This window comes from Aythya fuligula, chromosome 25 (assembly GCF_009819795.1).
Source record: "Aythya fuligula isolate bAytFul2 chromosome 25, bAytFul2.pri, whole genome shotgun sequence".
In the NCBI taxonomy this organism is placed as follows: domain Eukaryota; kingdom Metazoa; phylum Chordata; class Aves; order Anseriformes; family Anatidae; genus Aythya; species Aythya fuligula.
Genome location: NC_045583.1, coordinates 2926352 through 2953911, shown reverse-complemented (window position 1 = coordinate 2953911; position 27560 = coordinate 2926352). Strand labels below are relative to the sequence as shown.

At 56.5% G+C, this 27560-nt stretch overlaps 2 protein-coding genes across 7 annotated transcripts in view; one reads left to right on the top strand and one right to left on the bottom strand.

Moving 5' to 3' along the window:
- Positions 1 to 377: 377 nt before the first annotated feature.
- CSRP1 (cysteine and glycine rich protein 1) lies at positions 378 to 10239 on the bottom strand. Its single transcript, XM_032203204.1, has 6 exons — positions 10139 to 10239; positions 5939 to 6051; positions 3127 to 3295; positions 2304 to 2430; positions 1048 to 1141; positions 378 to 797 (listed from the first exon to the last, which is right to left on the bottom strand). Exons 2-6 carry the CDS (start codon positions 6048 to 6050, stop codon positions 721 to 723), a joined length of 579 nt encoding a protein of 192 aa, XP_032059095.1. The 5' UTR covers position 6051; positions 10139 to 10239; the 3' UTR covers positions 378 to 720.
- A 5261-nt stretch (positions 10240 to 15500) lies between these two features.
- PPP1R12B (protein phosphatase 1 regulatory subunit 12B) overlaps positions 15501 to 27560 on the top strand; it is a 110624-nt gene continuing 98564 nt past the window's right edge. For all 6 annotated transcript variants that reach the window (XM_032203280.1, XM_032203274.1, XM_032203278.1 and 3 more), the window contains exon 1: positions 15501 to 15895. In XM_032203280.1, the coding sequence (XP_032059171.1) occupies positions 15608 to 15895 (288 nt within the window). In that variant the 5' untranslated portion in view covers positions 15501 to 15607. The remainder of the gene's footprint in view (positions 15896 to 27560) is intronic.

The window sequence follows — 27560 nt, the reverse complement described above, 5'->3', positions numbered from 1 at the left end:
AAGTAAAACAAAACAAAAAAAAAAAAACCTCAGGAGTAGGTGAAAAGTTCTTAATTATCCAGCAGTGCTGGGCACGCCTGTTTGGAGGAGCGCCACGTAACAGCCCGGGCAGGGGCGTCGATTCGGTGCGCAGGCGTGGCGGCACCACCACGCACCCGGGTTCTGCTGCGGGGCTGCAGGAAGGAGGCAGAAATTTGGGAACGGCCCCGCAGGGAGGGAGCAGGGGCAGAGCCCGGCCAGCATGAGCCCAGCTGGGCCACGTCGAGTCCCAGCGAGCTGCTCCCCAGCTCCTGCTTTAACCACGAGCCCCCATCACCGACATTTCCCGTCCTCCCTGGTCAGTCAGGGGGGGAATAACCTCTCAGGCAAGGCCAGGCTTGGGTCAGCTTTGATGTTTATTCCTTGCTCGGTGACACAGCGCAGCGTGGCACATCCTGGCGGCACGGGCGACGGAGCGGAACGCTTTGGGCGCGGGGGCCTCGCTGCGGGTGGGGGCGAGCTGTGTCCCCAGCTGCAGCCGTGCCAGCGGGACCCGGGGTGGCCGTGGGGGTCCCGCAGCTTTGGGGGGCGCTGGGCCAGGGCAGGGGGAAGGCACTGGTGCTGCGAAGCAGCGGGCAGGGAGGGATGAGGGTGAGGGTGCTCACGGCGGTGCGGGGAGGGCCGGGAAGCCCGGGCTGGTCTGGAGGGGCTCAGGGCGAGCGGAGCCCGGGTCTCGGTGCCTCACTGCGAGTGGATGAGCGCCCCGGCCCCCTGCCCGAAGCCGAAGCCTTTGGGCCCGAAGTTCTTGGCATAGCAACCTGCAGAGTGAGGGAAGAGAGAAAAGGTAAGGGCGGCAGCACGAGGGGAGCACGGGCACGCGAGCGGGTCCTTCTCCTGAGGAAGGCACTGCTGAAACAGGTCGGGGTTTGCCCTGTCTGCCGGGCAAACAGAGAGGCCCCCGGCCCCACAGCCAGCCCCCAAACCAGCTGCGGGGGTCACCGCCTCCCCAGCCCTCGCTCCCATCCCAGTTCCCAGCACGGGGCTTGACCCCACGGAGGCAGCACGCACCTTTGCAGTAGATCTCCCCGTCTTTGTCTGCCAGGGTGGTGGACTCCAGGCTCTTGCCACACTTGGCGCAGCGGAAGCAGGACTTGTGCCAGGACTGCGGGACGGGAGCAGAGCACGGTCAGACAGTAGCCGGGGACAGGGCAGTGACACTTTGGCTACCAAGTGGGTCCCTTTGGAGACCCAAAACCATGAGCAAAGAGGTCTGGAGAGGGTGAAAGCCCTTCTGTGGAAGAGCTGTCCTCCCTGCCTCCATGCTCAGCGAAACCCCCCAGCCCCAGGGGGAGGACACAGAGGGGAAAATCTGATGTGGTCCCTGCTCCCACGCTGAGCCCGTTCGAGAGCCTTCAGCCCACCTGCAGCAGTCGCTTAAGGCAGCAGGTAAGGAGCAGTCACCCCCTTTTTGGGTCTAAAACACAAGGATAAATCCCTCGACTTAGTGGCCTGGGATCCACCGCTGCTGCTGCACCTCAGCCTGGGGTTGGGACGGGGGGGTTGACACCTGCCCCTGCACAGCTTCAGCTCCAAGGAAGGCAACAAACAGATAGTAAGAACGCAGAAATCAGCCAGCGTTTAAAAATAAAACTCCCCCACGGCCCTGCCAGTCCTCCGGGGATAAATGAGCTCACAGCCTCGGAGCAGCCCGCAGAGTGGCCAGAGCCGCTCACGGAGGAATTTAAATAAACAGTTTGGAAAACATGAAACCTTTTTTGGAAGAATATGTGAAATTAGGGCCGGGGGAGGAGGTAGCAGATGGAGTCATCCAGCAAACATTAGCACATGAAATACATGCCCTGGAATCCTCTGAGGTCCCTGTTCGAGCACAATGGCTTTGCCAGATTTGGGTCCCTGTAAACATCGACAACAGCAGGAGGCCGAAAGCCCAGGTCATCATTTTAAGGACAACTTTGCCTTCCAACCCTGGGCTGACCCATAACACATCCATCACAGCCCCTGCACCACCGACCGTGGTACAACGATGCCGTGAGGCTGGGGACACGGCGGATCCCAGCAAAAAGATGATCTGGGCACGGCGAGCACCAACCAGGGCTGCTGCGGGGTGTCCGGCACCGACCCCAGCTGACCCGGTGGGCTCCACATCTCCACTCACCTCCCCCTGCCCCGGGAGCAGCAGTGACCTCGGGAACTCACTCCCTGCCCCGAATTTGGGCTGCAGCACCCCAGCCTGTGTGTGTCCCCCTGCCACACAGCCACCTGTGCTACGTGTGTCCCCCCCTCCTCTCCACCCCGTTTCTTACCTTTCCAGCTCCGATCACCTTCTCGGCCGCGTACACCACCTGGCCGCAGCGAGGGCACCCGTCAGACCCCCCGACTTTCTGGGCCATTCTGGAGGCGTTGGGGTTGGTGGGTCGGTGGGACTGGCCCCTGTGGAACAGAAGGAGGATGTTATTAGGGCTGCAGGAGCAGGAAGGAGGAGGGAAGGGCTGTGGGAAAGCAAACCCCAACCCAGTTTTGGGGGGCCTGGCAGGGCGGTGTTGAGCCCCATGAGCTGGGTGCTGGGAGGGGATGGGCAGCAGGCTCGGGCTGTGGGGACGTGTCCCACCAAGCCCTCATCCCACTGAGAAGATGGGAGCAGACGTGGGCCTCCTGCCAGCTACGTGGCATCCTCAGGACGTGGGAAGCTCCCTGAAACTGGTGGGCAGCTCTCTGGGCCCTGCTGGTCCTCCAGGAGGTTGTTCCTTTGGCCAGGAGGGGTGACCCATCCAGAAACACACCCGAGTCCACTTCCCCTACAGGGACACCATGGGACAGGGCTGAATCCTCAGCACCTCGGTGCCACCAGGAGCTGGGTTACGCCGGCCTTCTCCCTGCTCCCTGGGCACAGGGCCCAGCTGGGGGCTCTCAGCTCGCCCCGGGATGCTTTCAGCCCCAGGGTGAAGGAGGAGGGCTGCGTGGGGTGGGTGTCCCTGGGGAGCAAGGTGCCCCCAGCACCCTCCAGATTAGGCTCTGCTGGTCGGGGTTTTCTGGGCTCCACAGCCGAGCAGCACGGCTGGACAGATGTGAGGGGAAAAAGACGTGTGCCCGCAACAGCCCCGGTTTCAAAACAAGGCTTCAACTCACTCTTCGTATTTGATTCCCAGAGACTCGCCCTTGTCAGTGCTCAGGGTCCCGGCTCCCATCCCGTATCCGTAGCCCTTGGGGCCGTACTTCTTGCCATAGCAGGACTTGCAGTAGATCTCCTCCCCATGCACGGCAACGGTGGTGCTGTCCAAGTTCTTCTTACAGACCACTAGAAGAGAGGGGAGGGCCCAGCCATTAGCCCGCACCCAGATCTCCCTAATTAGCTGGAGAAAACAAGTCCTCACAAGGGATAGCACGGCTCGGCTTTCAAGGAGCAGGAAACCCTAGACAAGATCATTGTTCAAAGGGAGCGCATGCAAAACAGCTGGAGATAAGGATCACAACAAGAACATTGTCTGGCTTTAAAAGGAAGCAACCATCAAAGCTACAAGGCTGATAATAAATAAGGCAATCGCTCTGTTAACCCCGCTGCTGCCGGCATCTTGGGGGGAACGGTGAAGGAAACGGGAGCCAGGACGGGGCAGGTTTCCCCCCCAGACCCCAGGCAGGTTCCCAAGGAGGTGTTTGTGCCAACACGAGACATCCCGGGCTGTGACACAAGCAGGGTGTGCAGGGGCACACTCAGCACACCTGAAGTATTCAAGCCTTGGGCATCATCGTGGGACACAGGACGGGACACGAGGGGACAGCAGGGGGGGCTTGGGGACCCGGCTGAGCCTATCCAGAGCCCGAGCCCGGTGCTGGGCTCAGACCACACAGGCTCCTCGCCCGACTTTTAGGTTTTCCTGACTCCTGTCCCAGCTCTGATCTCAGCCTCCACGTTGGCTTCCAAGCCCTTCCTGGCACTCGGCACCCAGCAAGCTGCAACGGAAGGAGAGCAGCAGCCGAGCAGGCTCGCAGCGATCTCCAGTGTTTACCTGCCCCATACGGAGCAAGACGCCCAAGGCAGAGTCCACGGCACTGGCAGCCAGCCCCAAAACAGATCCTGTTACAGCTGTGACCCAGCCTTCTCCATCCTGCTTACATGCCTTAAATGTCAACGCTCCCAGCAGCCCGTTTCCCTCCCCACCAGCAGGAAAGTTTCTTGGCCTTTACCAATATCGCAGGAATGCAAACAGAGCACGGCGCTCCTAAATTCGGGGCGAGAGGCAGCGGCCCCGTTACTAAATATGGTGCTTCTCCTCCATGGCAGCCCCGCACGCTGCTGATGGGAAAAGGAGGTGGAAAAGGAGCAGGAGGTGGACGGGGAGAGGTTGTCTTGCCATCTAAGGAGGGTCTGGCAGGGTCTCCTGCTGGCTGCGGGCACTCCGGTGAAGGGGTCCTGTGGCTGCTGAAAGGTGGATGGCACCTGGGGTGTCCCCGCGGTACCCCGGAGCTCATCGGGGGCAACTCCGTGCTCACACAGACCCTGCAGGCCTGGAATTTGGGGACTGGCACCGGCAGGTTTAAAGGCTTTGTGCTAAGGGGGGTAGCGAAGCGCAGCATCTGGCTCCCTCCTTCTCTGCCCCGCGCCTGAAGCAGCCGCACTTTGCCAGGCAGCACAAAAATTCCTCCCCGTCTGCTTCCTCGAAATCAGCCCCGGCTCCCCGTTTTCTGCATCGCAGAGATTCCAGCGCCCTGCCCTCATCGCCTGAAGGACCCTTTGTTTTTCTAGGAGCAGCTGAGCTGCCCCACATCAGCCCTCCAGGAGCCGAGGCTGGCAGCCCCTTGTGCTCCACTCCTGCCTCGCTGCGCTGCCTGGGCTGGACGCCCGCCACGCAGTCCGTCAGCACTCACTCCCGGAGCTGCTCTCCTGTTTGAAGGCACTGTGGTAGGTTTGGCTCCCTTCTGCTTATTTTCTTGGCAAATCAGGCCCGAGTGTTTGTTTTTCTGCCCTAAAGATAACGGCTTCGAATTCCCCGCTGGGGCCCAAGCGCAGCACAGGGGCAGAGGCTGGGAAGGCAGGCGGAGCGGGGAGCAGAGCACAGGGACAGCAGCCCGGGCTGGATTCGCCTCCAAATCTCTCCCTGGCAGCCTGTTTCTGTGTGTTCCCTTCTCAGAGCAATGCCTCGTGCCTGATTTCTTGGCTCCTGGTGCCAGCCCCGTGCTCTGGGTGCCGGTGTGGTGCGAGCATCCCCCGGCACTGCCCCTCTGTGCAGAAGGGGCCATGGGGAAGGACGGCTGCAGGGCAGGGAGACCTCAATCCTCAGCCTGGAGGGAGCTCCGAGAGCCCCCAGCAGCATTGTTTTGGGTGGTAAAAGCCATTGGCAGGGGCAAACAATGGAAACGTCCCCACCCTCCTTATCTGGGGCTGCGGAAGAAAGGATTTCCTGCTGCAGGGAGCCAGCACAACCTGCCACCACTCCTGCCCATCCGGGGACGGCCACTCAGGGACAGCAAACTGCCCTCCTGGTCCCCTCGAGCCACAGCGAGCTTCTCAGCCCAGACACGGCCAGGCAGGAGGGCTCCTGCTCCCTTCGTGCCGCGCAGGGAGCTGCTGTCCCACGCCTGCATCCTTCTGTCCGCAGGCTAAACAGAGCCACGCCAGGGGCCTCACACCTTCCCCTCGCTCTGCTCAGGGACAGCCCTCAGGGCAGGGGCAAGCTGGTAACACAGGCTGAGGACCCTGGTAGCCTAATTCAAAGGGCTTTGAACCTGCAGCGTGGCCGTCCTGGCTTTAAGGAGCTGCTCTCAGCAAGGTGACACTACTCGCCAGGCCCTGTCCTGCTGCCTCCAAAGGGAGATGTGAGTGGCCAGGGTTCCTGCAGAGCACACCAAGGGAGGGACCCCCGCGGTCAGTCCCCGGCCAGATCCCACAACCAGGCTGGGAGCTTTGGGGTGAGTGGGGCAGGAGGGCCGGGCTGGTACTCACTGCAGAGGAAGCAGGACTTGTGGAAGCTGCTGCCTTCGCACTGCACCTCCTCGGCGAAGTACACCGCCTTCTGGCACACACCACACTTCTTCCCTCCACCCCAGTTCGGCATTCTGCGGAGAAAGCAGGGGCAGAAAACGTTTGTTGGTTGAATCGGGGCACCCGCTGATGTCCCCAGACACTTGGGGGCTCTGGCGCCGTGTCCCCAACAGCTTCCATACCCTGGGCACGCCCGGCCGGCCGCTCACATCTCCTCCCTGTACGGGGACCCCAATCTGCTCCAGGACTGCGGGAGCAGTGCGAAGGCTGTGAAATGGGCACCCCAAGGGTGCAGGACAAGCACCTGAGCGCTGCCGTGCAGCTCCTGGGCAGGTTATCAATGCTTCTGCTTCTCCCTCCTCTTTTCCTGAAACGTCTCTGGTGACGCGTGGCCAAAAGGCCCCTTTATTGGCAGATCTGCAGCTGACCCCAAAATATTAGGAGAGGTTAACACGGGTGGCTTGTTTTTGAAGACCAGGCCAACAGAAACCTCAGGGCACCCCAAAATCAGCAAAGTCCCGCTAGGAGGTGCTGAGGGAGGCCGGCTCGTTGAGTGTGGCCACGAGGAGGATCTGATGGCAACCCCAGGTAACCGCAAAGACACCAGAACCAAACAATTTTTGGTGATGCCCTGTGGTGTAGGAAGGGTCCGTGAGCTTGGGAGGTCTCCAGGGGCCTCTCCCCATCAACACCTCCATCATCCTCCATCCTGCTTCCAGCTTCCCCTTCCCCAGCTCCTGAAAATTGGGGGGCGAGATCCCCAAAGCAAGCAGCCCTCGCACTGCACGCCCCCGAGCCGGGTGCCAGCCCCCCGTGGGCAGCAGCAGAGGCAGGGAGCTGGGTCGGGAGCTGTTTGGGTGAGAGCTGGAGGCAGGAAGCCCGTTGGGAGCCGGGTTTCCGACCAGCGCGTGGCCTCGGTGCCAAATCCCTCCCTTTCGGCCAGATCCTTTGCATTGCCTTAAAAGGCCACGAAGCGTTTCTCTGGAAAGCGCCTTATTTCGGGATTTCCTCCTGGCCTGGCAGGAGGGAGCCGCCAGGTTCAGGAGCTGACCCAGGGGGGGCAGAAGGAGCCCGGGCAGCCCCCCCATAGCCCCAGGCCCCTCCTGCACCACACCAGACCCCTCGGGAACTGCACGCCGCTGGCTGTGGCACGTGTTTGGGGCTCTCCTGTCCCTTCCCAAGCCACCAGGTGCCACCACGGGGGGCTTTGGAGCCCCCCCACCACCCCCTGCTCCCCAGCCGGGCACCCCCAGCACGCTCAGGGACACGGCACCCACCCAGTTTGGGGCCAGCCGCTCCTCTTTGCCTCCGCCACGTGGTTTTTGGTTTTGTTTTCTTTTTTTTGTTTTTTCCCCTTTCCAGCAGCAGCAAAGCGAAGAAGCTTCCTCTACCCAGAGCGAGACGTCTGCAGCAGGGACGCCCTCCTCTGAGCTGCAGGGCACAGGGGGTGCTCCCAGGTCCCCCCTGTCTGCCCCCCGAGCAGATCAGGCCCTCGTGCTGCTTATTTTCTGCCTCTGCCCCAGGAAGATGAGAGGTGAGGCTTTGTGTCAGCAACTCAACTGTGACCAGGGCAGGGGAACCCCCCCGGAAAGCACCCAGCAGCACGCAGGCAGCCCCAAAAAAGCCCGATAAACGTCCCCAGGCAGGATGGATCTGTAGAGAACCAGCTTGCCCTGGGGACACATGGGGCTCGTGAGGGTCACAGCAGGGCGCAGAGCAGGGGACAGAAGCTCCCAGCCACAGGGAACTCCACACAACACGCAGGGCACGTGCTGACAGCCCGGCAGGCTGCAAGAGAGGCAGAAAAGCAGCGTCTGGTACGGGGCAGAGAGGGCAGGAAAAACAGAAATCGAGGGATGATCCCAAACCCTGCGGAGCGCCCCAGCTCCCCCCTTAACGGCTGCCTGAAGGGCTGTGGGAGGCTTCGCAATCATTTCCACATTTCTCAGCAGGCTCTGAGCCTCCAGGCCCGTCGCCACCCTGGTAACACTTCTCCAAATCCCCACCGGGCCCGCTCCAAATGAGGAACACAAGGGCCCTGCAGCCAAAGACCTCGCTGAGCATGAGCGAGACCCAGGGCAGCCAAACCCAGGATTATTTCTCTCCCTCCTGCAGCTCCACATCCCCCAGCGCCGAGGGAATCCCAACCGGAGCCCTCCAGGCAGCATCCTCTGTGCCAGTTGTGGCTCAGCGCTGCTCTGAGCAAGGCAAGGGGCCCTACAAACCAAGACACCGCCGTGCTACCAACAGCTGCGTGGCTCGGAAGCAAAGAACCACGAGGCTGACGTGTTTTGGAGATTAAGCATAAATCCAGAGCCTGGTGTCTGGCCCTAGAGCAGCACCACTCACCTGCTCAGTGTGAGCAGCAGCTTCACCTTCCAGATGAGCCTGCGGCGCACCGAGTCAGGAGGTAGCCTAGGCTACACTAAAGAACCAGGCACAAACCAGTACAGAACCAGCACATCCCAGTGCTCTGGGATGCTGCTACACCTGGGATGTCAGCGCCATCGTTTGTTTTCCTGCACCAGCTGGAAAATCATCCCCATCTGCTGAAAATACCCCGCAGGAACTCGTCACAAGGCACTTGCTTCGTGCTTGGAGGAGCTCGCTAAGGGCCAGGAGACCCACGCTGGCCTGTGTGAAGGGTTGTTTTTCTCGCAAGGAGCATTAATAAGAGGGGATGGCAGGAAAGCACCGGTGCTGCACAAAATTCATGGCCTGCCAAAGGGACAGGACAAGGGGAGGGAAGCACAGCTGGAACCCCAAGCCCTGGGGTGCGATTGCTGCCTTCCAGATTGCAGCACAGCGCCCAAAGCAGTGAACTGACCCCACGGCAGCAGCTGTATGGGGCCAGACATCTCTGGGGGCTTTGCCTGGATGGGAAGGGAGAAGGTCGGGGGGTCTGAGGTGGAAAGAGACCCTCAACACCACCAGTACCCGGAGCAGGATGCTCAGCGCTGCTTCTGCTGCCGTCTCAAGGCAGGTCTGCAGCTCTGCTGTGTAGGGACGGGGCCGGCACCAGGCCAGCGGGGTGCTGAGCCCGCTGCCATACATGGGTATTTGTGAGCGCTCACCCAGCGCGACCGCCACGTGCCTGCTGCTGCCCGCTGCTCACACGGCAAACCTGTCAGCTTCCTACCACAACTGGACGTTCACCTGGTTTGTCAGAGAAAAAATCCGATTTCACCTAGAACAAACGCCCAAAGCATTTCCAGGTAGGCGAAGAAAAGCTCCTGACTTCTGCAGGAATCAAACCCTTTAATCCAACTGAGCCCACCTGAGCTTTTGCAAACCTTTCTGCCCCCTGGGTCACGTCCCGGCAGCGCGGAGAGGAGCTCAGGAGCCCGGCAGGCGGAGGAGATGGAGGCTGCCCGGGTGGCACTCCCCAAACCACGGGCACGGGGAAGGGGCCGTGCTGCCTGCCCTGTCCCTCAACGCCCCGGCAGCAACGAGCCACGTGTGCTGAGCACCGAGCCCTGCCCAGGACCACGGCTGGTCCCAAAACGAGCGAGCCCCTTTCCAGCCTCGCCGCCGAAACCTGGATGCGCAGAGGCCACGCCGATGTCCCACCATTGCCGTGTCAGCGCCCGTGTCCTCTCGCTCCCTGCATCCCGGCCCAGCGCCGGTTCCTCGAGGGGAGCTCGGGGATTTGGAAGCAGCTGCTGCTGAGCTTGGCAGCACCCGCTGCGCCTGCCAGGCGCTAATTAACGCCCTCTCCTACGCCCTGGCCCCGCTGCCAGCTCCAAGGATCTGCCTGAGAGCATCCAGCCAGGTCCTGAGGGATGGGGATCCCCTGACACAGGGATCTGCGGGGATCGGGGGCTGCAGGAGGGGATGGGGGGGATGCGGGAGGGGAATGGGGGATGCAGGAGGGGAATGGGGGATGCAGGAGGGAACTGGGGGGATGCAGAAGGGGATCAGGGGATGCAGGAGGGGAATGGGGGGATGCAGGAGGGGGTCGGGGGGGGATGCAGGAGGGCACCTGCCCCCTCCAGGGCTCCCCACGCTGACAGACGAGGCGGCAGCCGAGCTTAGAGCCAGGAGGGTGCCCCTCGGCATCACGCCCCCCCCCCCCCCTCCTCCTCCTCCTCCTCCTCCTCCTCCTCCACCCGTGCCCTCTGCCCGTGCTCCCCTTCCCCACCCGGGGGGTCCCGCACCTACCTGCAGCGGGGCCGGGCGGGTCGGGTCGGGTCGGGTCGGGTCGGGAAGCGGCGGGCGCGGCGCTGCTCAGCCCGAAGCCGCTCGGGGGCTTTTGTTGGCGGCGGGGGAAGGCGGCGCTTGGCGCTCAGCGATGGCCCGGCCCGGCCCGGCCCGGCCCTGATGTGACGGCAGCTCCCGCCCCGAGGGGCCGCTCTGCAGGGCACGGCCCGGCCCGGCCCCGCCGCCATGCCTGAGGCGAGCCCTCAGCGGCCCGCCGGGCTCCCCGCGCGTCGCACTGTCGCCATATGTGGCCCCCTGTCGCCTCACACAGCTCCCTTGTCACGCCACACAGCCCCCTGTCACCCCGTGTGTCCGGCTGTCACCTCACGCAGCCCCCTGTCACCATACGTGTCCCCCAGTCACCCCACACAGCCCCCTGTCACCCCACACGTCTGTCACCCCACACATCATCCCTGTAACCCCCCGCATCCCTCGTCACCCCACACATCTGCCCGTCACCCAGCACAGCCCCCCGTCATCCCGTGCATCCCCTTTTAGCCCCACACAGCCCCACTGTCACCCCACGTGTCCCTCTGTCACCCCACACGTCCCCTCATTACCCCACACATCCCCTCATTACCTCACACAGCCCCCTGTCACCCCACACAGCCCCCTGTCACCTCACACAGCCCCACTGGCACTCCAGTCAGCCCCCTGTCACCATACATGTCCCCCGGTCACCTCACACATCTCTTTGTCACCCCACACATCCCCCTGTCGCCATACGTGTCCCCCAGTCACCCCACACAGCCCCCTGTCATCCCACGCATCATCCCCTTTTAGCCCCACACAGCCCCACTGTCACCCTACGTGTCTGTCACCCCACACATCCCCCTGCAGCCCCACACATCCTTCTGTCACCCCACACATCCCCCTGTAAACCCACGCGTCTGCCTGTCACCCCACACAGCCCCCTGTCACCCCACACAGCCCCACTGTCACCCCATGCATCCCCTTTTAACCCCACACGTCCCCCTGTCACCCCACACATCCCCGTCACCCTACACAGCCCACTGTCACCAAACCCTACCGAGTCCCATCACTAACCCACATCCCTCAGAGCCACGTCCACACATCTCTTAAACACCTCCCGGCATGGGGACTCCCCCACCTCCCTGGCAGCCCGTTCAATGCCTGCCCCCCCTCTGCGTGAGGAAATCCTTCCCGATGTCCAGGAGCCTCTAGGAGGGGACACCAGGAATGAGAGCATGGGCTGGCCTTTTCTGCTTGAAAAGAAAGAGACCAGCTATGGGTTTTTGGGGCTCAAGGGTCCCTTTCTGCTTGTTTTCTTCTGAACCACGGTGCCCGAGGCAGGCACAGCCTTACGGGAGAGAGCCGAGAGGAAGGGAGGAGCAGGAGGGGAGCAGAGGGAGGTGCTTCCTTTGGACCTAGAAAACTTTGGCATCGTATCCTTTGCCCTGAGCTGTGGGTCAGAAATTCCTGGTCCTGAAGCAAGACCTGAAATGCAGGGAGGGGACGAGGATCACGAGGGGAAAACGCTGCTCACGTCCCGTGCTGTGGGGCAGATGCCACGATGCACATTGCCAAGAGGACAGAGACGGGAGCGCCCTGGTGTCACCCAGTGCAGTTGGTCACGACGGCCATGGATCTTCCACAGGGTTCCCTGAGGCCTTGTTACACTCCTACCCCAGAGCAGCCACAGCTCAGGGCTGCGTCCTTCCCCTCGGGGTTGGGAAACCTCTGCCAGATGACTCAGAGGAAGTGTCTAACACACAGCACTTGGTGCTGCAGATGTCGGCCTCCAGCAGACCTGCACAGAGTTGGCCTCTCCAGCTGACTTCCCTTGGCTGTGCATCAAGGGTCGTCAGGTTTCGGAGGCTCACATCCCCCTGCTTCTTTTCTCAGCAGATGGAGCGTGTGAATTAGAAGCGGACTCACAGCCTCAGCCCCCTGCATCCCAAAAATCATGGTCCACCGCTGCAAACCTCAGGTCTGCTCTTTGCTCTGGGGCCGCTTGCTGCAGAAGCTGGAGGAGATCAGACTCGTGAAGTACCCAACCCTCTGTAAGGAGGGAGTGAGCTCCAGGCACAGGCAGCGGGATGCTTTGCTGTCTCACTGAGACACTCTTCCCTTTCAGGACAAACTCCAAACTCGTTCACATCCCCGAGCAGCAGAGCTACCACTCAGGCTGCGCACGGCAGGCTGGCTTCAGCCCTTCATTCCCTTCCATTGCTGCAGCCTCCCCGTCCATTCAGCAGCACCTAGGAAGGAAGGAGACAAAAAGTTTTCATTCAAGACTCCTTTTCTAGCAGGGGGAAGAAGGCAAAGCAGTTCCAGGAGCTCGGGCAGGTGCTGTGGGTCCCCACGCCATCTAGTGTCGCACCAGCAGTGGGACAAATCGCCCCAGCAGCTCACAATCGTGGAGTTAAAATGTGCTGGAGATGTCGTGGGCACCTGGGAAGGATCCCACCGGTGGGTTAAGGCAAACAGTGCCCTGCATCGGTGAACTGGGAGCCAAGCTGCCACAAGGAGTGACCAAAGACAACGTGGGTTTGCAAGAGGTCAAAAACGGTGCTAAGAGCTTGAAACAAAACCAGCAGCATTTGTGGGACATTGTCAGGGTAACCAGATATTAAAAGAGCGTGGAGTTCACAAGCTGTTAGATTCTGGCTTTGATCTACCGTAGTACCCATGGCAGATTTTGTAAACTTATTTTTCAGCAAACATAAAAGGAATGATTTTTTTTTTTTTTTTTTTAACTCCAGACAAACAAGCTGCTGGCAGAGGTGCATAAAAAGCACAAACCTGGGCCATTCCAGAAAGCCGTTTTATTATATAAATAAAGCACTTATTTATAACAGAGCAGTTAAAGGAAATTCAGTGAGAAACTGAAGGGAAGGAAAACGGTAGTTAAAGATGTTAGCAGCTGGAAGCACACAGACAGAGGTTTTGCATGGCCAGCAACACGTGCTCATGTAGATCAGCCTGGGAGTAGATGCAGAATAATACTTTTTGTTCAAAAGCTTCCTGCTGAGATAGGAAGGCCAGAACTGAATTTGAAGGCATGGATGATAGGAAAACAGAGGTGGGAATGTGTTCACGAGTGTCAAGGATCCAGGGTGTGTTTGAGAGGAGGAAAGGATGGCAAGAGGCTCATAGCCACAGAAAATAGTCCTCTCTTGCAGCCAAGTCTTTTTTTTTTCTTTTTTTTTTTTTTTTTTTTTTTTTTTTCCTGGGGATATAGTCCATTTTCAAGATAAATTGTATTTGGAATAGGGCTGCCATTCTTCTGGCTGTGGTTGCTACAGAGCGGGGGCAGTTTGCAGAAAGCACAGCTTACAGCAGACATTTCCAGGAAGGCACTCGACTGACTCCCTGGCACACAGAGCAAATCCCACAGTTTGGAGGCTCGTGCAGATCTGTGCACGTGCAAAGCAGCCCTACATCCCAGAAGTAACGGTACATATGCCAGAAATTTTGGGATCACTCTTTGTATGATTTACAGCCAGTTCTCATGAGCTGTGTCTGTGCAGGACTTCTTGGCATCCAGCAGTTTAGTCAGATGTCCAGGAATCCTGGGCAGATGTAGAAATCTCTCTAAATACACTTGGGTAAAATTTCCATAAGGCAAGTTTTGAAAACACAAAAGGTTTTCACAGGAGCACGGGGTGGTCTTGTCAGCTGTGTAGGAGAAGGGGGTGGGCTGCAGCCCCGTTACCACATGGCAGGTGGGGAGGACACTCAGAGAACCGTGAGCCACACCACTAGCGTGGCTGTGCACATCGCTGCGCCGGAGCTATGGCTCACATCAGCCTGGCACGCAGCCAGAGGTAATTAAACGCTTGAAGCAATAAATGCAAAGTAACGGAGCTGCAGGCCTGATCCAGCACGGGCTCAGCAGGTTTCTCACCACGAATAACCAACCCCGCTGGGAAGAACATCATGGAAAGCACGGGAAGGCCACAGCTGGGCACCCCAAATGGGACCCAGCAGGCCCACATCCCACAGGGGCCAGGAGCGGGTGCTGAGGGCTCCCAGCCTCCAGCATCCTCCAAAGGCCTTTCTGAACCAAGGACGGTGACTTCGTATTTATGACCTGTGCCTGATTTAGTGCCATTAATCTGTCCGGTTGTATGTAAACCCATTTCAACACCTCACACCCTCACTGCCTTGCTAGTTGGAGCTCTGTCCTAAACTACGTATTTTCCTTGACGCTCTTTTCTGGTGACAGGATTAGGGGGAACGGGCTAAAGTTGCGCCAGGGGAGTTTTAGGTTGGATGTTAGGAAGAACTTCTTTACTGAAAGGGTTGTGAGGCATTGGAATGGGCTGCCCAGGGAAGTGGTGGAGTCCCCATCCCTGGAAGTCTTTAAAAGACATTTAGATGTAGAGCTTAGGGATATGGTTTAGTGGGGACTGTTAGTGTTAGGTCAGAGGTTGGACTCGATGATCTTGAGGTCTCTTCCAACCTAGAAATTCTGTGATTCTGTGATTTTTATGGGTATTTCACAGCCCCTAACGTGGCCCTTAGCTCTGTCCATTGGAGCGGGCTCATCTGCGCGCTGGGGAAACCGAGCCGGGAGCTGCCAGGAGGGGCTGCTCGGGGCCGTGCTGAGGCGCTGCAGCCACGAGAGGGGGCTCGGGGCAGGCCCAACGGAGAGATTTGGGCTGGGCAGGGCCGCAGCGGGGCTGGCGGTGCCCGGCCTCGGGGCTGGGGGTGCCCGCAGCGGGGCTGCAGCCGGGGAAGAGGCAACGCTGAGCGCCGGGGCAATTCTGCGCCTCGCAGCTCCCCGGCTCGCTTTAAGCAGGGTTTTTATGAGGAGAAAAGCCCCGAGCGGAGCCCTCACGGCACCTCCAGGCGGAGCGGGGCCGCCGCCATTTCCCCTCAGCTCCCCCCTCAGCAACGAGGGGTCCCCGCGGGGGGGTGTGGGGAGGGGACGCTGAGGGGCTGACGGGCGGGCCCGGAGCTCCCCAGCCCCGAGGCCGGGCTGGATTCTGGTGGTGCCACACGGGCGGGGTGCAGGGTGTGAGGTGCGGGCACCGCCGGGACCGGGGAGCGGGGGAACGAGGGGCGCGGGCAGCGGGCGGCGCTGTGATGGCGGCCAGCCCGCCCTGCTAGGGCTGGGGTAGGACGGGGGGGGGGGGGGGGGGGAGGGTGAAGCAGAGGCTGCTGGGAGTTGTAGTCCGAGGGCTCGCCCAGGTGCGGCGCCGCGCGGGGGCCGCCGGGAGCAGTGCGCGGCCGGCGGCAGGTGCGGCGCCGCCCGCGGGAACTACAAGTCCCGGGATGCCGCGGGGCGCGGGCGGCGCGGCGGCGGCGGCGGCTGTGGCAGCGGCTGTGGCGGCGGCGGTGGGGGCGTAGCGAAGATGGCGGCGGGGGCGCTGCGCCCCGCTCCCGGCTGAGGTGCGGTCGCTGCTCCCTGCGCCTCAGAGCGGCGGCTGTGGAAGAGGAGGAGAAGGAGGCAAGGCGGCGATGTCGGAGCCCGAGCACCTGGGTGGGAAGCGGGCCGAGTCGGCGCGGCTGCGGCGGGCCGAGCAGCTGAGGCGCTGGAAGGGCTCCCTGACGGAGCAGGAGCCGGTGGCGGCGGGGGGCGGCCGCGGGCGGCACCGCGGAGCCGGGGGGTCCCGGGTGCGCTTCGAGGAAGGCGCCGTGTTCCTGGCCGCCTGCTCCAGCGGAGACACCGAGGAGGTGAAGCGGCTGCTGGGCCGCGGAGCTCGCGTCGACACCACCAACGTGGACGGGCTGACAGCCCTGCACCAGGTACCGGCGGCCGGCACCGGGATGGGGAGGGGGGTAGGGAGGCTCCGGGGGCTCCCCGAGGGTCCCCCTCAGCTCCGTGAGGGGTTCAGGAGGCTCTGCCCTCGCCTCACGGTCCTGCAGGCTTCGGGTGCTGCAAGGGGGTGAAGGCAGAGGGAGCGCTGCCTGCCACTGAGCCCTAAAATCGGGACCAAGCCCCCAAAACTGGGATTGAAACCGGGAGGGGTCCCGGAGGGGCTCGTGGAGAGCCCCAGTGAGCGGCTCCCTGCACCGGCTGCTCCCCAGGATGCTGAGGCACCCCTGTAGTGAGTTACAGCACCGGGCTGTGAGAGCCAGGAGCGTGGCAGGGAGCTGGGTGGCCCTTCTGGTGTTATTTGGGGTCTTTTTTTTAGGGAATTCCTTGCTCTGTGCTTGGGGTGTGCAGGAATGGCTGTGCCCGCAGCGCTCGCAAGGTCAGGAGGCTCGCTGGCCTCCGTGCGTGTGGCTGCCTTGAAAGTCCCCAAAGCGCCGGGCTGGCACCGTCTGCAGAGACCAGAAAGCGCCCACGATAAGCAGCAGAGATCGTGGTAATGTGCGCCCAAACGTGCCGAGGATCCTACAAAAGTAGCCGCAGAAGTTGGGCTCCGAATGGCGAGCCCTGCCTGGGGACACGTGCGGTGTTTTGTCTGTGGCGTTTGCTGCCCTTGTGTAAATTGACAGGAATGTGAGGGAGCGTGCGATAGCGCTCCCCTTCTGCGGTGGGAAACCTGCCGATATCTGAGGCTGGCTCAGGATTGAGCAGGGCATGTGAAATCAGCCTCCCAGATTGTTGCATCTGGTCAGGGAAATGAATCCGAGCTGAGCCGGGGCCAGCCTCAGGAAGAAAACTTTCTGAGCTCAAGATTTCGTAGATTAAGCATGGAGAGCAGCAGCGGCACTGGGGAAAGAGGCACAGGCACAGCCCAGGAATGACATCTGGAAGGTCTTTGTAGAGACTGACCTGTTAGGAGCACCAAGAGCAGTAGTCGAGTTGATTAGGTTTTCTTTTTTGCTTGGGTGACATTATTAAACAGAAATACTTGGGAGGCTTCGAAGCTTGGTTCACGAGCTCATCTGCTTGTGGCTGTCAGCGGGCCCATGGGCAGAGGGCTTTATTTGTTTTCTTCTGCAGTTCCAAAAATAAGCTGTAAAGCAACCAGCACAGGGGCTCGCGGTCTGTTCTCCAGTATAGCGTGGATCCATTTATTGTCACGTAATTAAGGAAACACACGAACGTCAGTGAGAGCTGTTTGTGGAGGATCTGGCTACTGAAAGCCTTCTGCCAAGGGAAAAGGCTGAGCGGGAGGTGGGTGGAAGCATGGCCGAGCTGGGATGACTTCAGGAGGGTTTGCAGCCAAGGCTGCGATGATCTTTTCAGAAGTGTCAGCGCGTCGTGCTGCTGCCCGCGGTGGGACGCTCAGCCAAGAGCGCGTTGGATTCATCAGACGTTGATCAATGGAGAATTATTTTTTGCAAGGTCAAACTTCTTGAGGATACGGCAAGCCGCAATCACCAGGCAGCCCGCAGATAGAGCTCTGTATATGGAAAGGTTTGGGTTCGAGGAGCTGCCCACGGATCGGGTGACGTGTTGAAGGGTAGCACCAAGGCCCTGGTGCTTCGAAAAGCTTTTAGATGAGTGAGGAGTTGAGCAGATGCTAACCGTGCTCCTGCTCGAGTCGCTTCTTCAGAGCTTTACAGGAAGGGAAGATGACTTTACTTTCAGTTTAATAAAAGCTTTGTCCCAGTGTCTCATTAACATTTTCTCATCTTTGTGCCTCAGACGATGCTGAGGCGATGTGTGGCCGAAGAGAGGTTCTTGCGCACCCAAATGGAAGAAGCACTGATTTGGTAGAGGATTTGTACGTGTCTGGTTTGATTGTATAAATCTGGATCAGGTAGAAATGTTTGTTTTCATGGTTGGAGAGGTTTCTAGCAGTTCCTGATCACTGAACATGCCCAAAATGTTTGTTCCCATATTATATAGGGACTGATGCTGTGTATGGGAGAGTGTCAGCTGAAGTCCAGTTAATTGAACTCTCTGGAGAGCTGGTTGACAAACTGCGTGAATATAGTGCATGGGAGGGTTTTTTCTTTTAAATATCTTCTCACGGAGCTAGGAACGTGGCACAATGAGACACGGAGCAGGTGGTGGTGGCTGCCCACCGTTGGTGAACGTTTGTAAGACCAAATGGCCGTGCAGTGGGGAAGCGACTCCACACATTGAAAAGGGTGGGTAAACTTTTTGTGTTGGTTAAGGAACTTTGTGAGACTTGCTCTGTGCAGGCACACGTCTCTTCAGGTTATGGAAGGCTTAACGAAGTCAACTGGCTCAATTTGTCAGAGTCAGCATCTGCTTCCACAAGGCGTAGGGCCAATCTCAGACTGGCTTAGTTTGTTTGAAGCGCGCAGCGGCCCCAAACGTTGGGTGGCTTTCAGCAAAGGTAAATTACACTTCCTCTGGTATCTGGGCCACTGTGACTAAGAATAATTGTGTACTGTCTCGCTAGGTGAGAAACTGTCTGCTATTTATAGCCGTGAAGCTGTATTTTGAAAATAACTTTTTAAATTACAAGTGGTGTTCCTGAGCCTCCAGCTTGTCGTCATCCTCTTGGAAGCATCAAGCGCGGCGCTAACCCAGACCAGCGGCTGCTGTCGGTGTCTGTTCCCTGCACTGTGGCTGCAGCCCCACCTGCATCTTTACCTCAGTGACTCCTGGGTTAACGTCGATCCCACGTTATCAATGAGTGAAGTAATTTCTTGAATGTGATGTATTTTTGGCAGTGGTTTTCTGCTTTACCCAGAAGGAAAGGGGAGATGCTAGCTGGATGTGGGTGGACATCCAGAAATCGTCAAGCAAACCACCCCCAGCAGGGGAAGCAAAATCTTGGTGGTTGTTGAACTCCTTTGGTGTTTGCAGGTGGTGGGAAGCAGTCAGGTAAAGCTTTCTTCCTCCTGAATGGCAGACGAAACCAAAGGCTGAACTTTTATGGAAATTGAGTCTTAGGGGGGGAAAAGAATATGAGGCTTCTAGTTGGGAAGGCATCTCCACATGCAGCAGGCAGTGCTTTGCTGTCTGTAAGGACTTTCAGAAACGGTGACGACATAAAAGACTGTTTATCCTTTGTCTGCCCTTTGATGATTTACCAGCTGTTTCCCTCTTGCCTGGTCCGTGGGGAACTGAATTGCCCATGAAACAACTCCTGAGCCTGTCATTTACAACACCCCTGAAGTAGCTCAGCACTTTACTTTTTGGATTTATTTTTAGGTGCTGGGCAACCGTGGTAATTCAGAAACTGCTTCATGAGAAGCCAGGTACTTTGCAGGGTGATTCTGGCTTGGATAACTGAGGCTGCAACCTCCCCGGCAGTCCCAGATTAAGTTATTCCTGTTTCTGAGTCAGAGCTGTAAAACCATAGGCATGTCTCGCTGCTCTCCAGAGCTGTGTAAAGCAGCATCCATGTCATGCTGAAGTTGGTCGACTTTTTTTTGATTGCTCTTCAGCAAATTTGGCCCTTTATTTACTTTCAAACATTGGGTGCAGTCCTAGGAAAGCAGAAGGCTACGCAGTTTTTTGGACCTTCCAAAACCACAGCGGAGGGCACGATGTGTTTCAGACCGCTCTCCGTTACCATAGTCAGGAGAACGTTGTGGCACCAAGGAGCAAACAGTGGAACAAAATCCAGGAGATGGGAGAAGGCAGAGAGAATTCATGCACAGATTGTGGGGTTGGGCTTTTTCTAGGCAGCACAGCTCGCGCTGCAAGGGCATCGAGCAAAGGTTTGCTCATTCCTCTGCTGGAACTGCAGCGGTGGCTGAAGCAGCGTGGATTTGTTGTGTGGGATAACGGAGATAGGTCCAACACTGCTCACACAGAGCCCTTGCAGCAGCTTCTGGGAGTTTTGTAGGCACCGAAAGGTAAAAGCTGGCTTGTGCCTAGAAATGTGAAGGTGTTACAGCGTACACGCAGTGACACAGAAACGGAATGACGTGTTCAGTTATTACACGTGTGTGTTTGGGGCATCACGGCTGTTTCTTGAGGTAGTTGAGCTTCTGATCTTTTAATTGGGGTGACAGTGCCATACATCAGGCTGGTTTTAAGACCGGGTGGCCGCATTGTCTAAAAATACATTAATCCTTAGGAGAGAAGGTGATCTAGGGACAGCCAGACCTTTTCCACCACGCTCCGTGAAGTTTCTTTCCAACGCTGTGCTGCTGGCAGTGAAAACAGGCATTGCAGAGTTCAGACCGTGCTTAAAGGTGCTCGTCAATCTGAGATTTAAGGTGTCAGGAGTTGGGTTTATCAATAGGATAATTGTGATACTTCTCTTTGGGCTTCGCTTCTACATGGGGGGTGCGATGGTGTGTGTTAGGAGCGTGTTAGACAAAGCTGGGTAAAATTAAAACCCCAAGTGCTCTTTTCCCAACCTGACGCTTTTATTTTCTTGCTGTGGGTGCACTCGCTCCCTTTTTCACCTTGCTGTTCTGTCCCTGTGGGTTCGTTCAATTGTCTGTCCCTCGCATCTCAGTTTCAAGACAACCGAAGTGGGCAGAATTAACTCCAGACTAAACAACCCAACCTTGAACTGAAAGGAGTTAGAGGCTCGGAGGACTGCTGCTGGCTGCAGCACTCAGAAACCTTCCTTTGTTGTGTTCGGGCAGCTCCTCAGCTGCTTCGTTCGGCTTCTGGAAACTGAAGGCAGCCCCAGCAGTCACTCTGGGAGCAGCTACTGGGAGGAAACGTGCCCCGGTGCAGTGAGTAGATGGATATTTGTGATGGGAAGTGCGCATCTTCATTGCTTCCTTCCTCAGCCTCTGTTTATCCTATCTAGCGATGAGATGAGTCAAGCTCTGCTTCTCCCCATAAACAGTGGGCGAGGGACCCGACAGAATCTTCAGCTACGGTTTCCTTTATGGCAGCCAGCAGGAGAGGCGGCCCCGCTCCCTCGTGCTGCCCCGTGGAGAGGTTTGGTCTCTGCAGCAGCGCCGCTGGGCGCCCCGCAGCTCCGCTCCCATTTGGGAAGCAAAACTATCCCAGGGACAGCTTGTGCTTAGTGCAGCCACCCAAAGCTTTCTGACTTGTACAAGCGAAATTCTTGAGCCTGTGTTAGAGACGAGCCACCTCATCTGAACCAGCGTTGTTTGATAAGGTTTTAAAGCTGGCTCGGCCAGAGACGGGGCTGAGCGCTCATGCGGGGCTGCAGCTGAAACGCCCAGGGCAGCGTTTTTGTGCTGAGCTCTCCTGGCACTGCAGCACCCTGGCAATTCCTAATATCACTCACACCTCTTAACGTTAGGGTCTTGGGGGATTTTTCTCTTATGGACAGTTGTAGAGACTTAAAATTCACATGGGGTGGTGTGGGGGCTTAGGAGACATCTTTGCTGTATGATGTAGTGAGATAATTACTGGCTAATGGTACAAGGTAAGGCTTTGGGGTTGGTATGCGGGCTCTCAGGTGGGGGTTATTATATCCCATAAGTCAAAAAGGGTTAGAGCAGCCCTTGTAAGAGGGCTGGGAGAAGGGAATACTGGGCGAGCAGTTGTGTAAATCGAGGGGTTTTACTTCCTAACTCTTGGACACAAATGAGGGCAGGGGGAGCATTAAATACTCTGAAATATCAGCGCTGCTTTAAAAAAAATAAATATTGTCTTTCTGCACAGGGCTGGGATAGAAAACGAGCTAAAAGGCAACCCTAAAAGAGACCCTTTCAGGGGAATAAGGCCCCCAGCCCTGGTTGCAAGCTCCCCGTAATGAGCGAGCCGTTTGACCTGCTGCTTACGGCAGGGCCCTAGCACGGTGAAGGTGCCCAGGAGAAATCCTGGGGCCTGAGTGTGCGGTTTATTTTCAGCTGTCCTGAAGGGAGGTGCAACAGCTGTCCCTGCCATCTCCTTTATTGGGCTGCAGCAAACTGAGCTGCGCGGGGCCCGAAGGTGCAGCCGGGAGGAGGAGGTGTGCGTGTGCCTCGCTGGGAGCACTCGGCGTTGTCAGAGCTCCGAGGGGGGATTCGGAGGGGATTTAGGCACCTATTTTTGTGGGGCTCGCTTCGGCATGAATGGATTTAAGGACAGCTTCACGGCGCAGCCCGTACGGGCCCGTGTAGGGAAATGTTTTCATGTTTTTGTCATCTCCTTGCCCGTGGAGGGCAACGTGGTGTGCTGGTGGAGCAGGCCTCTTTGGCACGGGGCTGTTCTGAAATGCTTAATTCTTAAAATGTGTTTGTCACAGGAAAATTGCGCTCCTAGGTTCCCAGGGTAGTGCCAATGATATCCCACGCTGCTGACAGCCGAATCCCGGGAGTCAGGCCTCTGTTTTCCTATCGAGCTGCTGAAAATTATGAGCATCAAAATTCTCGGTTCGGACACCTACGCAGCTTCTCGTGACAGCGCTCATCCATAATAATTACAAAGTGCCGTAGTTACAAATTAGCAGTATTTTAGAAAATACAGGTAGGTACACTATTGTTAAATATTTTCACGTTAAATACATTTTTTTTGAAAGATCGCTCTCCTTCCAGCTCGAAGCTCTCAGCTCAAATAGTCTTTGTTCATCTGGAATAACTGGGAAGAAAAATCACTCGTTAAGAATAAATGGTGTGAAATTTTTTTTGGTATGCTGTTTTTTCTCAGCAGCTTCTTTCTTGTAGCTGAAAGAAGTGGAACAGTCTTCACTTGTGAGAGTCTCACTCGAAATGTTTCCATAATACAATAAGCTGACCTTGCAGAGGGACACAAGCAATTTCAGCATTGCTTTTCCAGCGTTCAGCCTGCTCATAAATCTTTGTGAAATGTACAGAATGCAGAATGACCACCTGCCATTAGCCTTTTCTGTGTCACTGCCTTTTCAGGGTAAAACTAAACCTAGCCCCTCTCTGCTCCTCCGCTGGAGCATTGATTTGCCACAGCGATTGCTCACCATCCATTTCTGGCATCTGTCTGAAGCCACCTCCTATTTATAATTTGTCATTCCTCACCGTCTTAGACGGGTAATGCTGTTTCTCTCCAAAGCTTTGTGCTTTTTTATGCCTGAAATCGTGCAACAGCAGCGACCTGTGGTACAAGACCCTGTCTAAACACAACCGCTGGCGCAGCAAGGTGCGAGGACCCCAGCAGGGGTTTCAGGAGCCCGTGCCACCTTGTGGGGCTCTGCTGGCCTACCCTGGCTCGTGTCTGTTCACTTCAGCCTTGTAAATATCACGCTGCAACCCCCATGGATGTACAGGGATGGAGAGCAGCGTGAAGCTGAGCTGAGCACACGGAGCTGTGCCGAATTAAGCGAGCTGTTCCTTCACCCAAAGCGTCCCTGCAGCTGTTCATCCTGGAGGCAGGGGACGAGCAGGCTTTCTCTTCCAGGATTTGAACTCAAGAGTATCAGCTTCATCCCATCCTATTATTAATTCCGGGTCTTGAGAGACAACCTGATACTTGCTGCAAGACGCTGAGAGGGGTTTCTCCCTTGGAAAAGGGCTGGGGCTGCCCTTGGGTGGGGTGCTGCAGCTCGGAGTTACACCACGGACAGATCCTGCTGCTGCCAGCGGGAGCCTTCAGAACACTGATCTCTTCCTCAAATGCTTCTGGGGTTTTGAAGGATGAAACAGTCCAAGTTTTTATCTCAGAGACAGCTTTGTTCCCTGGTTTCTGTAGGCAAGATGTGTTCTCAAGTGCTGCCGGTTTCTTTTGTGGCTAGCAGCTAGGTCTGAGCCGGGCGGGTGTGCTAGCGCAGCCTGCGCTCCTGCAGGAAGAGCTGCGCATCCTGAGCCGGGGCTTAGCTGCACCTGTGACAGTCACACAAGCACTACAGGGTGTTTGACTTTGTTATTTATTGTTTTAAGTGATGTGATCATGCCAGCAGAAGTTCCTGTGTTAGCAAACTGCGAGCCCTTGAGTCTTTAGATCACCGTTGGAACTGATGTTTGTGCTGTTGGTAGGATCTACGTGTTGCATTAATACAACCATTTCAGTTGCTAACAATGATTATACTGGCAAAGATGCTTTCAAAGCAGTTTGATAGCACCAGCAGAATGCTGCATGCTAGCCCATTACCCCAACACCTTCCTTTTTTGATAAGAGGTGTTGGTTTTTTACAACAGTCTACAGCAAGCACCTCAACCAGAATTGTGAATGCTGAACTTAAGCAGCTCTCTCTAGAGCAGGTTAGAAGGTGCTGCTGACTTCCTTCCAAAGAAAATGGTGCACAGGCGAAACCTTTAAAGCTGGTTTTTATCTTCTGATGTGTGCTTTCAGTTCTTGTCTTGCCTTATGCTTCTTCACTGTGTTCTCTGGGAGCAGATTGAGCTACACCACGCCCTGGGGCAGCTCAGCTGACTACCTGCTGATATCCTCGTTGGTCACATGAGCTTATAGGGGAGTCTTTTACCACATGCAGCCTTTGGAAGGGAAAAGTTGTGCTCATACTGATTGGTTCAATGGCATCTGAGAAGCAGAAAGTCAACGTTGTGTATCAGAATCTCCTCCAGACGGTTTGACAGGCTCTAAAGACAGTGATCTTGTCTGCCGCTCATCCTTCCCCTCTGCATCCCAGAGCTTACTGCGAGGGGACTTTGCAGGGGACTAACGTGGGGCTGGCAGCCCCGTAACCCCTTGGATCATGCTTATGTGACGGGTAGTGCTTCCATCAGGAACATCCCCTTACCAGTGTCACCTTTGAAAGACGGCAGTGACAGCAGCCAGCTCTCTCCCCAGCCTGGTCCTGGATGTGATCAGGGACTGTTCCTTCTTCCCTCTCTCACTGTGGCTCTGATGTAGCACATGCAGCCAGAAGGGCCAGTCTGCTCTTCCTGGGGACTTCCCTTAGTCTGTTCCTTCTGGTGTGCACCTCCTGGTTTTACCTGCCTGCTCACCTGCAGCACGGCTGTCGCTCTGTGCCCTGCACGAAGCTTCAGACATTCTTGCCTGGAGCTCTTTGTGGTGGCTGTCAGACACCCGTGCGCACATAAACCAGACGTTTTTCCTGTGTTCCTTGTGCCCCTGACATTTTTCCTTTTTTAAAAAAAAAAAATAATAATTTTGAGGGTGAGGTCCCCTGGCAGGAGAGAAATGGAAGTGGCTCCTTCTCGTTAACTTGTCTCCTAATTTCAGAGTTCAGCCTTGCAGGAACGCACTCAGGGAGCAATTGCTGTTGTCTCACACCTGCAGGGCCTTTTTGACTCGTAGTTCCAGACTTGTACAATGAATTAATGAACTGATTCAACAATCCTTAGCACCAGGCCAGTTTTAAGATACGTTTTGACCTCTTTTCTTCAGTAGGCACCCAGTACTTACTGCTGCCAGGGAATACCTCGCAAGGACGATGTCTGTGGTTCTGTTCCTTACTGCCGCTTGGTAAATGCTGCTTAACCTTCTCCCAGGCCAGACATCGGTGGCTCTTAATGCTAGGGGTGTTGTCTTCTCTTATCTTGGCTGCTTTAATTTATTAACGTGCTTAGCAATTGTCTTCCAGCTGCTGGAGCATGCTTTTTGCCGCTGCTGTGCGCGGAGCGGCTGACGCTACAGGAAGCGCTGTAAAGCTGAACTCTGCTTTTGGCTCGTGTCCACTTCAGCGGAGCCCTTTTACTCCCAGCCCAGCTGCCAGTTTCATCAGCAGCACTGATGTGTCACGGGGAGCAGCTTGGTGCAGCCCGGGCACACACACACACGGGCACCGGGGGGGTCACACGGGGCTGGACGGCCCCGAGCGCCCAGCAGCTGGATTTTTGCTCCTTGGGGAGCTGGGTTTAAGAAAGGACCTGAAGTGTGCAGGCAAAGCACTGCTGCTGCCAGCAGGTGAGGAAAGCTGGCTGGTGGCAGGACTGCACTGCTACTGCGATGTGTGAACCAGCGAGGGGAGAGTGAGCACTGGCAGCTTTGGGTCTTCCCATAGCCCGAGCCGAATGGCTTTGTTAGGAAGAGAAGGAAGAGGTGAGGAGAACAGCGCTGCTTGACAGCTCGTTCTGTTTTCCTCCCGTAGTCCCAGGTGGGATCTGGCTCCTCTGTGGTTTGTTTGCTACAAACAATGCAATTTAGGCAAATTCAGCTGCTTATACCTATCGGAAGGCCCCCTCTTCCCATAACAAAAACAGAGAATGGATGGTTTAGGAGAATTTTAATCCTAATTATTTCAAAACTGAAAGAATGGTACGCTGTTCCTTATGAAATATCTCTTACATGGGGTGGCCTGCATGCTTTCCCCTCTGCACAATAAGCGACTAGCAGGTATCTGCTGTGTTCAGGGAGCACACTGTCTTCTTTTTTTTTTTTTTTTCCTGGGGAGTGTTAGGAGAATCTGACTCTGAGATGCAGCCCAACTAAAGAGTTTCAAGTGACAAATCTGTCCCAGATTGGCCCTTGTATGCTGGATAACCTTGTATCGATTCTCTGCGATAACTGTCTGCATGCATGTACTATTTCCTGTACAAAGATGCTTAAAAAAAAACACTATTCAGCTTCCTGAGCTCTTCTAAGCTGTTGCATCGACAGAAGAGGTTCCAGAACTCCTCAGGCAAACTCTGGAGAGCATCAAGTTCCCAGCACCAGGCACTGTGTGCTCCAGAGGAGCTCATGTGCTGTTACGGTTGTGTGTAGAGAAAGATTTTAAAGCAAGCCGAGTAGCAGAGGGTGGTTCCCACGTCGGTGGGCAGTGACAGCTCCCCTTGTGACAGCAGCTTGGTAATCCATGATTTTGGGGCTTTTTCTCTGTTCCTGGCTTCCTGCAGCCCGAACTAATGTATCTGGCTACGCGCAGTACCTCAGTGTGCTTGCGAAGGATGTGTTTTGTCTTCGCAATTTGTACCAGCTTTTCTTTCTTGGATGACTGACAAACAGAATTTGACCTTCGCAGCTCGAAATGGTTTGTCTTTTAAATTGATATCACTTGAGTTATTCTGAACAAGCATTCCCTCACGCTGGAAAAGATAAGTGGTAAATTCGTCTGTCTCTTGATGAGAGCCTTCAGGACCGTGCCAGCAGAGCCAAGGCTTCAACTTCAGAGCGTATTGCATGAGTTATTTTTGATCCCTTATTAATAGTGGCTATAGAAAAAACCCTCTGCTTATGGCCAAATATTGGCTTATAAGTGTTTCAAGTATTGGCTTGTCTTCAGCGTATGACTCCATCGGTACACAACATCCATTCTTTTCCATTTAGCTAGGTGCTGTTAATCTTTAAGAAGATTATTCAACGTTGCAGAAAGTGAATGAGGAACAAAGAATTGATTGTAGCCATTGGCAGTGGGTCCAGGCACTGACATTATAGCCTGCGTCCTGCAAATTGTGCTGGTGACTTACAAATTCAATCCCCATCCAAACCAAGAGCTGCTGCGTTAGGGAAACCAAGACATTTTAGTGTAACTTGATCCCGGGGTTATCTTTTGCAAGAAAGTGTTGTGGAGTGAAACCCTCACTGTCTTGGCGGTTTGGGGCTGCCTGTGGACAAGGCTGGGGGCTCTCTCCTTGTTGGTTTTGTTGCCATGATCTGGTCTCAGTTTCTCCAAGCACTTTTCCGTTCTCCACTTTATCCAGCCCATTTTCCTAGTTCTTTCAAGGCTGCTGTCACAGTTCTCAGTCTGTTATCTGATGCTGAAGCTGCCTCTCGTCATCACACCGATTTGTGGCTTGAAGAGATCACAGAAGACTTTCTGGCCCAGTCCTCTGCACCATG